General features: G+C 34.7%; 1 protein-coding gene and 1 pseudogene across 1 annotated transcript; one reads left to right on the top strand and one right to left on the bottom strand.

Annotated features, from left to right (window-relative positions):
* Positions 1 to 708: 708 nt before the first annotated feature.
* Positions 709 to 7,088, top strand: LOC106430479 (annotated as a pseudogene).
* Positions 7,089 to 11,132: 4,044 nt separating this feature from the next.
* Positions 11,133 to 13,622, bottom strand: LOC125604141 (probable trehalose-phosphate phosphatase H). The gene is made up of 12 exons (XM_048774694.1): positions 13,486 to 13,622; positions 13,195 to 13,397; positions 12,965 to 13,105; positions 12,795 to 12,866; positions 12,620 to 12,712; positions 12,448 to 12,501; positions 12,255 to 12,356; positions 12,079 to 12,156; positions 11,923 to 11,992; positions 11,763 to 11,833; positions 11,548 to 11,640; positions 11,133 to 11,425 (listed from the first exon to the last, which is right to left on the bottom strand). The coding sequence occupies exons 1-12, from the start codon at positions 13,487 to 13,489 to the stop codon at positions 11,369 to 11,371; spliced, it is 1,038 nt and encodes a 345-aa protein (XP_048630651.1). The 5' UTR covers positions 13,490 to 13,622; the 3' UTR covers positions 11,133 to 11,368.
* Positions 13,623 to 15,243: the final 1,621 nt, after the last annotated feature.

The raw sequence follows: 15,243 nt of genomic DNA on the forward strand, positions 1-15,243 counted from the left end.
CGTGTTGTAATCTTAAGGGATTAGAATCTGTAATGTCTTATTATTATTCATAACATAATGTGCCCTTATATATGTGAGATTACAAAGAGATAAAGGAAAGATACAAATATGGAAAGTATACAAATACAAGTAAAATGAAACTAGGGTTTGTTGTCTCTCCTAGCCGCCTTTCTCTCTCTCCTTTTGTTGCGGCCACCTCTCTCTTTCTCTAGGTATTGGGCCGTTTATGGACCGGGACGGTTATGGACATCCATCATATATGGTTTATAACAATTTCAAATTTTGGATCACACGTCAATTAATTAACCCGCAAGCAAACTTATCTGGACGTACGAGGGCTTCTTTGTGAGAAACTAGAACCACATGATTAGGTTCCAGAGCCCAATAATAGGCCTTGTTTGAAGCCTTCTTATAAGGCCCATTTGTCTTCTCAAGACGGACTTTGACTATAATTAAGTCAATGGGTCAGTTTTCAAGCAGGTTAAACAAAGGGTATATATATATATATATACTGTGAATGCAGGTTTTTATAAAAGACCTAATCTGTCTCTTTTCTTAATAATGAAGTATACAGAAGAAACAACATCTCGAGGCTGGTTTGATCTCAAGAAGGCGAAGAGGTATTTTTAACATAAGATTACTATATGATAATTCGTATTTTCATAATCTACAAAGCTTCATCTTACTTTTGTTACAATCTCAGCCGCTATGAGTTCCGATGTCGAACAACTGCAGAAGAAGAAGAAGAATCCATCTCCTCCGTCGTTGTTGTCACTTCCAGAAGAAATAGTTGTAAACTGTCTAGCCCGAATATCAAATCTTACTATCCAAAACTCTCCCTAGTCTAGTCTGCAAGACCATTTGCTCTCTCATCTTATCCATGGAGCTCTACGTGGCTAGATTGGAACTTGAAACCCATGAAAACGTCCTTCACGTCTGCTTACAGTTGCTCGATAAAACCCGTCCCTCGTGGCGTCAAGCCCCTAGCATGACGGTAGCTAGAGCAAATGCCGTTGCGTGCGTCTTTGATGATAAAATTTACGTGATGGGAGGTTGTCATGCAGATGAATATACAAATTGGGCTGGGTTTTTGATCCAGAGACTCAAACATGGGAACCCTTACACTACAAGAAAACAACATGGATACTGAGGGAAAAAATCGTCGGAATTTCGTCGGAATAACGTTATTCCGACGACATACCGACGAAACAAGTCCTCGGAAATAATTCCTCAGAATTTTTTCTTTCCTCGGAAATCCCTCAGATATTTCCGACGGAATTCTGAGGAAACACATTTCGAGGAAATTCCGAGGAGCACTAGTTTATCGGAAATCTCCTCGGAATATACCGAGGGAGATCTTCGTCGGGATATTCATCGATCGATGCGTTTTTGAACTTATACCCATCGATCGACCCGTTTATAAAAACACGTTCGGAATATACCGAGGGACACCTTTCCTCGGAATATTCCGAGGAACATGTCCCTCGGTATATTCCGAGGAACATCTCCCTCGGTATATTCCGAGGAACATCTCCCTCGGTATATTCCGAGGAAGATGTCCCTCGGTATATTCCGAACGTTTTTATATAAACGGATCGATTGATGGGTATATGTCCAAAAACGCATCGATCGATCGAGTAAAAAATATAATTAATTTCCTCGGAATGTAAAAAATATTAATTTTTTATAAAAAAAAAAAATTTTGAAATTTAAATTCGAAAATATAAAATTAAAATTAAAATTGAAATCATATTAATTAATATTCAAGTTTCAGAAATAAAAATAAAACATTCCGAGTTTTTGGAAAAAAAAAAACTACGGGTCTGGCACGTCCGGGAACACCTCGTTCGGGTACATCCTCTGCATCATCTCCATCATTTGCTGGTTCAGCCTCCTCTGTGCCTCATAGACCGCCTGTTGAGCCGCCATCTGGGTCTCCAACAAAGATATGCGATCATCCTTGTCCTTCAACTGAGCCGTAAGTACTTCTGGATCAACAAAGGGCGGTGGTGCAGAAGAAGGAGGAACCGACCGGGTGCGACGACCCAAACCGACCAAACGTCCCTTCTTCTTTGGAACCGACTGAATAGAAAATAGCCAAATTTACAAATTTAAACCAAGAAATAAATGAATTGAACTTTAAAAAAAAAGAACTTACGGATTCAACGATTTCGTTGATTCGAAACCGGGACAAATTGGTCGAAGCCGTCGAAGCGTCATCCTCGGTTTGAAGCTGAGACACCTCGTCTACCACCTGAGTTTGGATCAGGTCGACCACGTCCCTCACAAGACCGTCATCAATCTGGCCGGTCTTCTTGTTGGTATACGCCCTCCTCATTAGGGCGAGATCATCAACCGGCTCGCCATCATTTTATTCCGCCTTGAAAAAAAACATAAATTAAAGAAACATTAGAAATTAGAAGAAATGCACAATAAATTAAAATTCTGAAACTCAAATAATTGAAGAAAAAACAGTTGAACTTACCATGCGATCTCCTAGAGTGGCAATAGATTGAGCACCCAAGTTATGCTTGTAGATGTCCATCCCTTTACGGTCGCTCCTGCGGTTGGTGGAGTTGGTGGAAGAAGTTTCTTTCGTCTCTTCCTTATCCCAATGCGCACACAACTCCTTCCAGACCGTGTCGTTCATCGACTTTGGGACCTTTTAATAAAAAAAAAATAGTTTATTAAATTTAAAAATAGTTTAATAAATTAAAAAATTGTTTAATAAATTAAATCGAACCTTATTGATTTCCCACTTCTTCTTCCACTCGTGGATCTGCTTCCCATAGTTGTCCATAACTTTATGGACGAAGTGGTGATAGATAAAGAGCGTCTCATCGGAATTCCAGTTGAACTTTTGCTGGAAAAAAAAACACAATTAGTAGAAAATTTATATTAAAGATTAAAAATGGAAGTAAAAATTAGAATACTTACCGCAAACTGACGAAACCACAGAACCTGCTTGTCGGTAGGGAAGTGAGTGAAAATCGGATGTCCCTTGTCGAGGGCCGAGTACATCATACGGTTGATCCATGCGCTGATCCCGTTCCCGGATCGGTTGAACCTAATAAAAAGAACAAACGGTTAATAATGAATCCAAATTTAAAGAAAAAAAAATGTTTAATTACCATGTTTGACCCCGTCCATGTGGATACGGAGTGAGATACGGAAGATGGTCACGACCGGGCTGTTGAACCAACTCCGCAACACTCATCACTCCCGGAGGACCCGGAGGAGGAGGAGCGGATGCAGCAGCGGGAGCGAGAGGAGCAGGAGCGGGTGCAGCAGAGGGAGATGTATGGTTGGAGCTGTGGGGCGAAGGAGAATCCTGAAAATGGCTGGAATCCCGAGACTGGCTCCCCGTACCACCACGACCACGACGCTGTCGAGGCCGGATCTGATCATCATAAGACCTGTAAATTAAAAAAATATATTTAATAAATACATAAATATATAAATTATTTTTGTTTTTTTAAAAGTCTCAAATAATTTAATCAAACAAAAATATTTATAGATATTAAAAATATTTAATAAATATATAAAAATAGTTCTAATAAAAAATAGTTTTAATAAATAAAAAATAGTTTAATAATTACAAAAAATAGTTTTAATAATATATAAATATATTAAAAATATTTTTTAAATCCCAAATAATAGTTTTTAATCAAAAAAAAAGTTTTTAGATATTAAAAAATGTTTTGTAAAATCCAAAAAAATCAAATTTATATACAAAAAAGATTTTGTAAAATCCAAAAAATCGAATTTATATAGAAAAAATCGTTTTGTAAAATACAAAAATCGATTTTATATACAAAAATCGATTTTATAAATACAAAAAAATAAAAAAATTATAAATCAATTCAACAAAACAAATTATTTAACCAAATCACAATTCTAAACCTATTATACAACCAAAATAACAGTCCTAACCAATCTAACCAATCATCCTAACAAAAATCTATCAAAACTACACAAAAACCTAACAAATAGAACCTAAGAGAGTGGGATAGGGTCCTTACATGATTTGTGTGAGAAAAGAGGGAGATCGCCGGAGATATCGTCGGATTTCAGGGGGAAATCGCCGGAGATAAAAGAGAGGAGTCGCGCAGAGGAAGAAGAAAGAAATGGGGAAGAAGAAGTGGCTCGTGGTTATAAAACCTAGGGTCCGACGGATATTATCCGTCGGAATTCTAATTTCAATTTTCGCGAAATATTTGCCCGGTAAAATGAAAATATTCCGAGGACATTCCGACGGATAGTAAAATATCCGTCGGAATTTCCTAGGAATATTCCGAGGAAATACCGAGGAACTAGTGTTTGGGGTTTCAAAACATCAATTTTTTTGCCGTATTTCATTTCTTATACAATTGTAATGTATACCATTGAGGAAAGCATCAGTGTTATCTTGACAATATGGACATGATAGCCTTCCATGCGTTGTCCATCCAGACAACATACCATATGCTGGAAAATCACTTATTGTCCACATTAGTACTGCCCGCATTTGAAAGTTTTCTTTACACGAAACATCGTATGTTTCAGCACCTTGAGCCCATAGTTGTTGCAACTCATATATTAGTGGCTGAAGAAACACATCAAGTGATCTCTTAGGATGCTCTGGTCCGGGAACGAGAATCGAGAGAAACAAAAACTCTCGCCGCAAGCACAAGTTTGGGGGTAGGTTGTATGGTGTAAGAATGACGGGCCATAGATAATACTGTCTTCCACTCTTGCCAAACGGACTGAAACCATCAGTACATAATCCAAGGTAGACATTTCTTCTCTCATACGCAAAGTCGGGATACTTTGATTGGAAATGCTTCCACGCTTTTGCATCTGAAGGATGTCTGATCTCACCATCTGTTGAGTGCTCCGCATGCCATCTCATTGGTTGCGCTGTGCGTTCAGACATATACAACCTCTGCAACCTTTCCGTCAAAGGCAAATACCACATCCTTTTATATGGCACTGGAACTCTTCCACTCGTATCTTTATAATGAGGCTTCCCACAAAATTTGCATGTAACCCGCTGTTCATCCGCCCTCCAATAAATCATGCAGTTGTCGCTGCATACATCTATTACCTGATACGATAAACCAAGACCAGCTACGAGTTTCTGAACCTCGTAGTATGAACCAGGAGCTACATTATCCTCGGGTAGAATACCTTTTACAAAATCAGCAATCGCATCCACACAGTCTTCAGCCAAATTATAATCTGTTTTAATGCCCATCAATCATGTAGCAGATGATAAAGCTGAATGACCATCTCTGCAACCTTCGTACAATGGTTGCTTTCCAGCATCCAACATATCATAAAATCTCCTAGCTTCTGCATTGGGTAAATCTTCCCCTCTAAAATGATCATTTACCATCTGCTCAGTACCTACACCATAATCTACATCCGCTCTAATTGGTTCTTCTAATCTAACCGCTGGCTGAGGTTCGCTAGTACTACCATGTTCATAATCAGTTTCCCCATGATGATACCAAATTTTGTAACTTCGTGTAAACCCACTCAAATATAGATGAGTCCAAACATCCCACTCTTTAATAACCTTTCTATTTTTACAATTAGAGCAAGGACATCTTAACTTACCTGTTTTTGCTTCCGGTTGTCGGTGAACTAACCCCATGAATTCGGTTATACCTCGTTGGTATTCTTCCGTAAGCAATCTCGTGTTCGGATCCAAATGAGGTCGATCGATCCAAGAACGAAAATAATTTGAAGAAGACATATTTTTTATGAATCAAATTCGTGTGTAAATAGAGTAAGAGGGAGGATGAAGATATGGAGTGAATGAAGAGGAAGAGGAGTGCTTGTATTTATAGGTTAAATCTTGCCGACAGACCGAGGAAATTCCGACGGAATTCCGACGCCAACGGCTAGTTCGTTGGAATTTCCTCGGAATTTTGTAAAATCCCCAAACGGCTCTCCAACGGCTATAATATTTCCTCGGAATTCATCGGTTTTTTCCGAGGAAATAAATTTACTCGGAATTTCCTCGAAATATTCCGACGGATTGATATTTCCTCGGAATTCCGTCGGTATATTCCGAAGAAATTCCAAGGAAACCAAATTTTGTGTTTCCTCGGAATTTCCTCGGAAATTCCTCGGGATATTCCGAGGATTTCATTTTCCGTCGGAATGTCCGTCAGAATATCGCTGTTTTCTTGTAGTGTTACCAGACCCTGGAGCTGAGCTACGTGTAACTTTGATTAAGAAAGTGGAGGTGAAAACAGGAAAAATTTGCGTTAAGAGCATTGAGGAGATGGATTATGTTTATGATCCGAAGGAAGGTAAATGGGATGTTCCAGAAGCATTTGTGATCGAAAGTGAGTGTGAGATAGATAACGTAAGGTATCAATGTGGTAGACAAAGTTGCTTGTGGTATGACATAAAGCATAATGAATGGAAAGCTGTTAAAGGTTTGGCTACATTGAACGGGAATCGTCTTTGTTATTTTGTTGAAATAGCTAACTACGGTGGGAAACTGTTGATCTTGTGGGGAAAGTTTGCGCCGCCTCGTCGGCAAAACAAGAACATTTGGTGTGCGGTGATTGCGCTTGAAAGGGGCAACAACGATGAGGAAGTTTGGGGAAAGGTTGAGTGGGCTAGTGTTGTCCTTACGGTTCCTAAATCATATGTTTTCTTGCGTTGTGAAGTGAAGCCGGTTTGATAAATATCTGTGGTCATGCTTTTGTTTTGATTCTGTTGATTTGACCATCGACAATGCCTTTTTTCTGATGGTTGTGTATTGTGGTTTTATATTTAGCTCTTAAACAAGCAGTTATCTAAAATAAGTACTATATTCAAATAAGTTATTGGCAACACGAATGGGAATACATTCAGATATGGTCACCATAGTATACTGCCATAGCTAGTGCAATGGATTTTGGAATCGGTATTATGCTAGTTAACCACATACCACAACAACCCATTAAGCTTTAATTAGCGAATAAGTGGAACTAGATAGTGGATATCAACAGGCGAGGCAAATTGGCCATTTACACTGAAGATGCATAAATGGGCGAGGTTTATAAAAAATATAGTTGGGCAGTGGAACTACTTTGAGCCACCGGCTAATACTAAAAGGAAAAAAAAATCATATGATGATCACCTAGAAAAATCTTGTGTGTACAAAATCCACAGCCTCATACTCATCTTATTCGAAAATCATTTTTATAAACAAATTAATACAATTGACATGTTTTGTTCTTCATATAATTTTATTGGTGATCAAAATTTCTATCCCATTTGGAGACCAGTGGTTGGTGATACAAGTTAAACGCCGGAAATTAAAAGAACAATACAAACTTTTTCTCCTACACTTCCACATGGTCTCGTTGGAACGCATGGTTCTTGCCATCTCTTATTTATATATGTTTCTTCTTATGGTTTTTGTACTTTCTTTAACCGTATTCCCTTAAAAGTATTACTTTCTTATTTCCCTTGATTTATTTAGTTTAAAGCCCATCAACTATTCACTAAATCATTTAGACTTAGTAAACAAATAATTATAACAAGTTAGAGAAGATTGTCCAAGTAAAATATCGACACATAAGTTCTGCTCCCTATAATGAGGGCATCTGAGTCACATGCTTCCACATGCTGCCAAAGAGTTTGGAACTTCCCATACACACATATATATATTATATATTAGATGTGGTATGCGTATGAACACAACATTCAGAGAACACGTTTTAGAAAGTCATTCATAAGAACACCTTAAGATGATCCCAGATGGTTCAAGAAAAAAAGAATCTTGGTCATGTGAACTGTTCTTGGGGTTTCTAATGAACAACTATAATATATAATTTCTTTTACATTGTAGATACATCCAATGAGGTATTATATAATACATAGTACGCAAGTCTTGCTGGTCTTGGATTTATTTAATTGAAGGGTTCATTTACCCAATTTTTATTGTTTTGATTAATTGCTTGTTGTTTTACTTATTACAAATTTAGGAAACTTTCTATGTGTTTCGTCTTTACACATATTTCTTAAAATATATTTCATTAAAACATTAAAGATTATAACATTTAACAAGAAATACGATTCGTGGAATATTTATATATATATAATAAGTAGAACTTTTTGGAGAATAGTCGATTTGGGCAGGTTCCTTAGAAATTTAATCTCGGCTTTGTTTTTATTGTGTTAAAGTGCTAACATTATTATTACAAGGAAAGTAATGCCCGAAATTTCCAATTTATTTTATGTCAAAGTGAAGCACGTTAGCTTTAGTACGCTTGCATTCACTTGATATCAAACTAAAATTTCAAAGAATGCATGCATTATTTTCATACTTTCTTGAGTGAATAAATCTCTTAAGATTGACCTACGTGTAAAAGAAAAGGTCTACGAACTTAGAAAATTACGGCGAACAATAATTGGTCGAATACTACTATTATCGTGTTTCTAGGATTGTGAATTTTTGTCGGCCAATAATTGGAGCCTGAGATATTTATTTTTCAAAAGACATAGTTGTAGAAATTAAAGTTTAAAAGGTGAAATTATAGAGAATCTATCTCACCTTTTCTGGTGGGTTCCAACTCTTCACAACCAAGGCCCTGTTCGTTTATCTATCGCGCGACCTGCGACATGCGACCTGCGACTTATCGCAAGTCGCAGATTGTTGTACGTTTTGCTGTCGTGTAACATGCGATTGGTCGCATGTCGCAAGTCGCAGGTTGTTATTCGTTTTGATGTCGCGCGACTGATCGCACGACCAGTCGCGGGTTCCCATTCAAATCGTCCGAAAAAACAGCGACTAAAAATTAAGAAAATTTTGATCGCGCGACCTGCACGTAAACGAACATAGTTTTAGTCGCAGGTCGCAGGTCGCAAGTTGCAGGTCGCGCGAAACGAAAACGAACGTAATCTTAGTCGCAGGTTGCAAATCGCAGGTCGCACGACACGAAAACGAACGTAATCTTAGTTGTAGATCGCATGTCGCATGTCGTGCGACACGTAAACGAACAGGGCCTTAACTTTTTTTCTTTCCAACAAGTTTTAAGATATTGTTTAGAGTCATGCATTGTTAACCTATGCTTTTTCTTAGTTGAAATTCCTAACCCAATGGAAAAGGTTTTATTTTTCTTAAGCCAGAGTAGGAAAAAGTGTTTAAGCCAAAATAAAAATAATGATACTACATACTTATTAATTTTGGCTTGATTTAATCATAGTGGACATATATAATATAAGGTCAAAGTCTCAAAGCTTGTCCTCGGTTTTGCATTTTTGCCTCTTTCATATTTTAAATTCTACAAATAGGTAATTCTGCTTTCCAAATTTCTTATGAGTAACCGATTTTAAAAAGAATATGATAGAATTTTTTTTTTTTTTTTTTTTTTTTTTGCTAAAGGAATATATGATAGAATTTCCTTGCTAAACTCTAATTATTTGGTAAAATAGTTGGCGAGAGTTCGAAATTTATCGTAACTATGTTTTTATATCTTACAGAACATTGCCAAACGACTCAATTCTCAGATGCATTATGATTTATGAGGCACATATGATTCTATGAAAGATTCGGATCTAGAGTTGCTTCCCTTATTAATAAAAGCAAATTAGGGTTTGTGTAGTCGATATACATTAAATACTCCGAGGTTTGTTGAATCGTTTGAATAAGAAAATACATTAGTTAAATTTAGTGATAACACGTGTCAATGATGGTGTGATTGGAAATCTCAGACAAGCTTCACAGTTCACGAGCCAATTGGCTTAAGTCTCAATTATTTTTCTGTAGCATAGGAGTCTCCCTAAGAACTTATTAGGGTCGTTTAAAATGTATACGCACTTCATATAGATTAAAATATTACTGCGATAACAATTTTGGAGCTTTAACATTTAAACTAGTTAATGGATCGTATAGTTAAAGCTATAAATTAATCGCCACCAAATCTCACAACGATCTTCTTGTGGCACGTCGGGAGAAATGGGTGTAGTATCACTAATGGTTTGTTCTAAAGTTGACAGCCAATAACGTAAGACAAAACCCTAATCAAAGCCTAAATAACGATAATTATTTATCTAATTACCTACAGTCATTAACAAAATGTTTTCTTCCTAACCTCTCATGACTACAAACACACTTATAATTAGGTCCACGTCTAGGATATAAGAAGTCAATCAAGTTGGTCCTTGAACATGTTATTTAACTAGAGCTAGTTGTTTTTTCCTTACATTAATTATTTATAAGGAAAATATTGAAAAGTCTTATTTTGCATCTTCTCTCGGAGTCAAAATATTGAATTGACCACATGGGATGGTGACCCTATAACAATTCAAATATTAATACTAGACTGTCTAGATTCTATTTTTTTTTGGAAAGTATCAAAAATTTACTAACAAATAACAATGAGTTAAGGAATTAAATAAATAGAAAATGGTTTTCAAATAAATTTTTAATAATTTATGTTTTTTAAAAAACTAATGTGTATGTAGTTTAAATTTTAAAACTTGCTAATAGTATATATATATAAATCAGAGAAATGAAAACAAATAAATGGTGTACATGTGTGATTTAATCATTTTACAAAGATTTATCACTTTTCAAAAATAAAATTTAAAAAATTTAAAATTAAAACCCGAACAATAACTCCCAAAACATGGTTAAGAATATTAACTAGCAGTCGATTATAACCTACTCAAAAACAAAAAACAAAAAAGTATTTTGAAAAGTATAAATTGATAGTCTATAATCTACTATCAAAATAAAGAAGCATCTCACCGCCAAAAATTTTAAACCAATTTTATTCAAAATTCTAATTTGGCAATATAATATAAACCAATTTTTATTTAGTTCAGATATTTTAGTTTTATACTTTTATATATGAAATGGAGAATCAGAATAAGAATATAAAAACTCAAAATTTTTAATTAAAAGTAAGTTAGTAGTATATTTGATTGACTATTATCAAACATTCAACCCTGAACTGAAAAGTGCTAATTGCATCAATATCTGGTAGAATTTGTTTACTTTGATTAATTGTCATTATTTTGAACTTAAAATCCAAAAAAACTTATTAAAGACTGAAATATTATTTAATACTGAAATGAAAGAGTTACTTATACCATTATAGTTTCATTTCATTTTTAAAATCATGATAACATTTAGATGATATATGTCAAGTATTTATATACATGCGCAAAAAAATTATACAAAACTAATCGCAATTATATAAATATGTTCTTTAAGAATTGACAACAATTAGTAATAAGATTTTATACATACGCGTTGAGCCTTTGAGTACAATTTTTTTTCTCTGTTTGTCAAAGATACGGTGAGTACAATAGGGAAAAACTAGATTAACAAGTTATTAAAAAAGATTTCATTCTTATGTACTTATAGCTCTCATCATGCGCCAGATCTCAGTTGTTCCCATTCCACTAAACGTTGCAAGAAATCCATAACCTGTGAATAATTTAAAAATGGTGTGGTCAGTTAATGACATATGCACAATAAAGAACAGTTTAAGGAACTGTAAATTATTTGATAGGAACTTAATAACATAGATCGAACTATAAACTTAATACCTCATCAGGCTCTTGCAGAGAATAAGACGCATTAGTCTCCTTCGGAAATTTGGATACAAGAATGCCAAGACCTTGTCTTTTGTCTCTTAATATCTACAACATCAGTTGAATCAAATTTACTTAGATCGTTGAAAATGACTTTTTTTCTTGGGCAAAAGAACAATAACGATTTAATTTGAATATTACAGTAATTACGATTATATATATATATATACCTTAAATGCATCTTCGTCTGTGCGATCATCGCCGATGTAAATGGGGAAAACGTCAGTACAATTAGCATACCCTACGCAGGCCAATATTAATTTTAATTAATACTATAAATCTCAACAGTAGTCATGTTACTCATAATTAATTAATTGGTGAAGATTTTACCAAGTGACTCTAATAAAAACTCTAGTGCTTTGCCTTTATCCCACTTAATGATAGGACGAATCTCCAAAACCTGAACGATTTTACCAAAACATAACCCATTAATTAAGAAAGTAAACATAAAACCATTAAGTAAAATAGTATTAATTAATATCTTACTTTTCTTCCTTGAGTAATACGGAGTTTAGGGTATTCCTTAATTACTGATCCAACTTGATTAGCCAGATCACTCCAGTTCTGTCAATATATAAATAAATTAATTGATCGCGTCATTTTATTTTTGTCACACTAATAATAGAATATTAAATAGAATAATAAATAGAATATTATCGTACTTTCTCATCTACGCGTCGGAAGTGAACAGATGCACAAAACTTATTGTTCTCTACGTTGGCTCCAGGAGTTACTTTTGTTTTCTCCACTAATTTTTGATAAACCTGCACAAAAACATTTAAAATAATGTAAGTAACAATAAAGTAGCTTTTTCTTATTGTATATATGAGACTGAATCTTGAAGGCGAATGTGACCTCGTCGATCATGGGGAGGAACTCTGTAGCTGGTTGGCAAAGAAGAGATTTACCCTGTAATTTTCATAATAATAATTGAAAATGAGAAATATATAAGAAAAATTCTAAAGTAGAAAAATATTAATGGTTTATTTACGTCAACGGACTCAACACTATAGAAAAAAAAACTTACTTCCTTATACTTGGACCCTTGCGCTGGTCCCTTGATGTCCATGCCATGACTTCCAGCATAGTACAACTCAGTTAATTTCACGAAATTATAAACCTGAATATTGTCATTGTTGTATTTAGATTCAGTATTTAGTCATGACTAGTAATTAATCGCGCTACTTTAAAATTTAAAATACCTTTTCTCTGCACCTCCCACTAACTATGGCAGTCGGAAAGCAAATTGCTAGTTTCCTTAATGTTCTTCTCATCTAAAAATCAGACCGAAAAAGAGAATAAGTAAAACATATTTTCTTTTTGAATAATTAGATTTCTTCTATTGTTTATATATATAGGTTTAGAAATGAACCTTCTTAGACATGAAAGCTCGATCTGGATTATCAACAATGGGGGATAAAGTGCCATCATAATCCAAGAACATAACGATTTGTTTTCCTTCAGAAACATGAAGAATCTCTTCGAACATATCTAAAGCTGGTGGATGCTCTGTCTGCAAATATTATACAACCCTCTTCTATTATAAGAGAGAAGATAAGAAGCAGATATAAAAGCTTGATGATCACTGAATAATATACGTACGAGCCAAGAGCTTTGTTTCATCAAAGATTTGAGATGAGTAGGAGAACAAGCTCTCATGGAATTGACCCATGAATTGACTAATCCTCCTCCATTGTTGATACTAAGATCTTGAAGAACTTTCTTCTTCACCGTCGTTACATCCGTGTTTGATATGTTTCCTGTTTCTTTTTCCATATGTTTTGTGTTTTCTTCAACGAATCTTACTGAAAGTAACATAAAAACAGATGAGGACATATGAACTATATAAAAGTTTGTTTACGTATTATCTAACAAACTGAACAACTTACGTACCCATTAATTGTTTCTGTTTGCAAATATGAGCCGAAAGAGAAAGAGATTTGAGTTGTGAAATTGTAAATCAGTAAGTGTGTGTGTGGGCTTGATAGAGACAGAGGCTGAAGCGTGGTATGGTCTAAATTTATAGTTGCAAATTATTATAGGAAAATAAAACATGAGACTTTAATGTTTTGGCAAATGTTTTTACTTGACTAAAAAAGAAAAAGGAAAACCAGATACTGCGGTGTGTCTGAACGCTGGAACCCATTTGACTGTGGGGCCTACAAAGCGCTTTCCGCCTTTCCCGCTCTTACCGATCGCTAAGAACATGATTATTTGCTAATAACATGATTATTGGGATTCTTAAGGTGGAGGTCTTAGCGGAATACAAAAACCTGTCTCTTAACTTTTAACTAAAAAAGTTAAAAACCGTTTTAAGAACCGATTCTTAGTTTTTTTACTTAAAAATTAAGAAACAGGTTCTTATATTCCGCTAAAAATCCTACTTTAAGAATTCTTCAATAATCGTGCTCAGAGTTCGCGCTGCAGAGTTCCCAGCAACTGCTACGTGGTCCCCTTCCATTACTACACCATATGCTTTCTCAGTTTCTTCTATTTTTTTGTTGCAATATTAACAAAATAATATTATGCATTAAATTGTAAAGTTGCAATTGTTTTGGGAGGTTTATGAAAATTACAAGATACATAAAATTTCAATATATGCTAGTCTGCTGGTTAATTTTTTTTCTTAGTTTTTTTTTCAATAAATCATGAGTTCTAATTAATAATGAGTGAGTGTGGATATATTATATACTAACTTAGAAATATTATATTGTTTTTTTTAACTGTTAATTATATTGTTAATTAGTCTAAGAAAATATTATATTGTTAATTAGTCTAATTCTGTAGTACCCATACTTTTAAAAGGTTTTACTGTTTGATTCCATCAAAAGATGTATTCATACAAAATATTTTCTTATGGTGAGATACATGTGATGTAAATACATCTACGCATATCTTAACTCCTTGAGTTAGCTTAGCTCTCTTGGAAACTCTGGGGATATCGACCGTTCTATATTTTTCTTTATTAATTCGCCTTATTATAAATGTGTTGTATATTATTAAAATAAAGATTAGGCAACCATATTTATCATCTAATTCGGAGTACGATCGATTAAAATCGAAACCCCATATTCTATTACATTGTTCCGCAATTAAAAAAATTCAAAATGAGTTGAAGAATTTTTTTATTAAACAAAATAATCATGTTAGCTCATTATTTTAACGGTTACGATTTACGAATAAAGACTTTAGTGGTGCATCAGCCAATCATTCCCGCTAATATGTAATTTTATAAAATGACAAGTGTCTCGTAGTTGCATCGAACATTTCCATTAATAATTTCTGTTAGCTAATAGCTATAGTCTGTAGACTATATAGATGTTGAAATTTTTTTAAATACCACGTGGGTAAGCAGTCATCACTAATAGAGATTCCTCGAGAGTTCGAATCACACTTGTATGCAAAGCATATATTCGGGTTTATTCCGTCGTCAGTTTCGATCCAATAAATTATCCAAGAATGATTTGCAGAATCGATTATGGATCGTATACGAGTATTAAAATCAATTAACCAACCAAGTTGATCGAACATTTCATTGATATATTTAAACCTGCATGCCCCCGCGCCGCACGTATGCTTAGCTCAGGATTTAATTATGAAAATTTGAAGAATCCGAATAGGGTTCTTAGTGACTTCTAGGAGAAGGAAACC

This window comes from Brassica napus, unplaced genomic scaffold (assembly GCF_020379485.1).
Source record: "Brassica napus cultivar Da-Ae unplaced genomic scaffold, Da-Ae ScsIHWf_46;HRSCAF=85, whole genome shotgun sequence".
Taxonomy (NCBI): Eukaryota; Viridiplantae; Streptophyta; class Magnoliopsida; order Brassicales; family Brassicaceae; genus Brassica; species Brassica napus.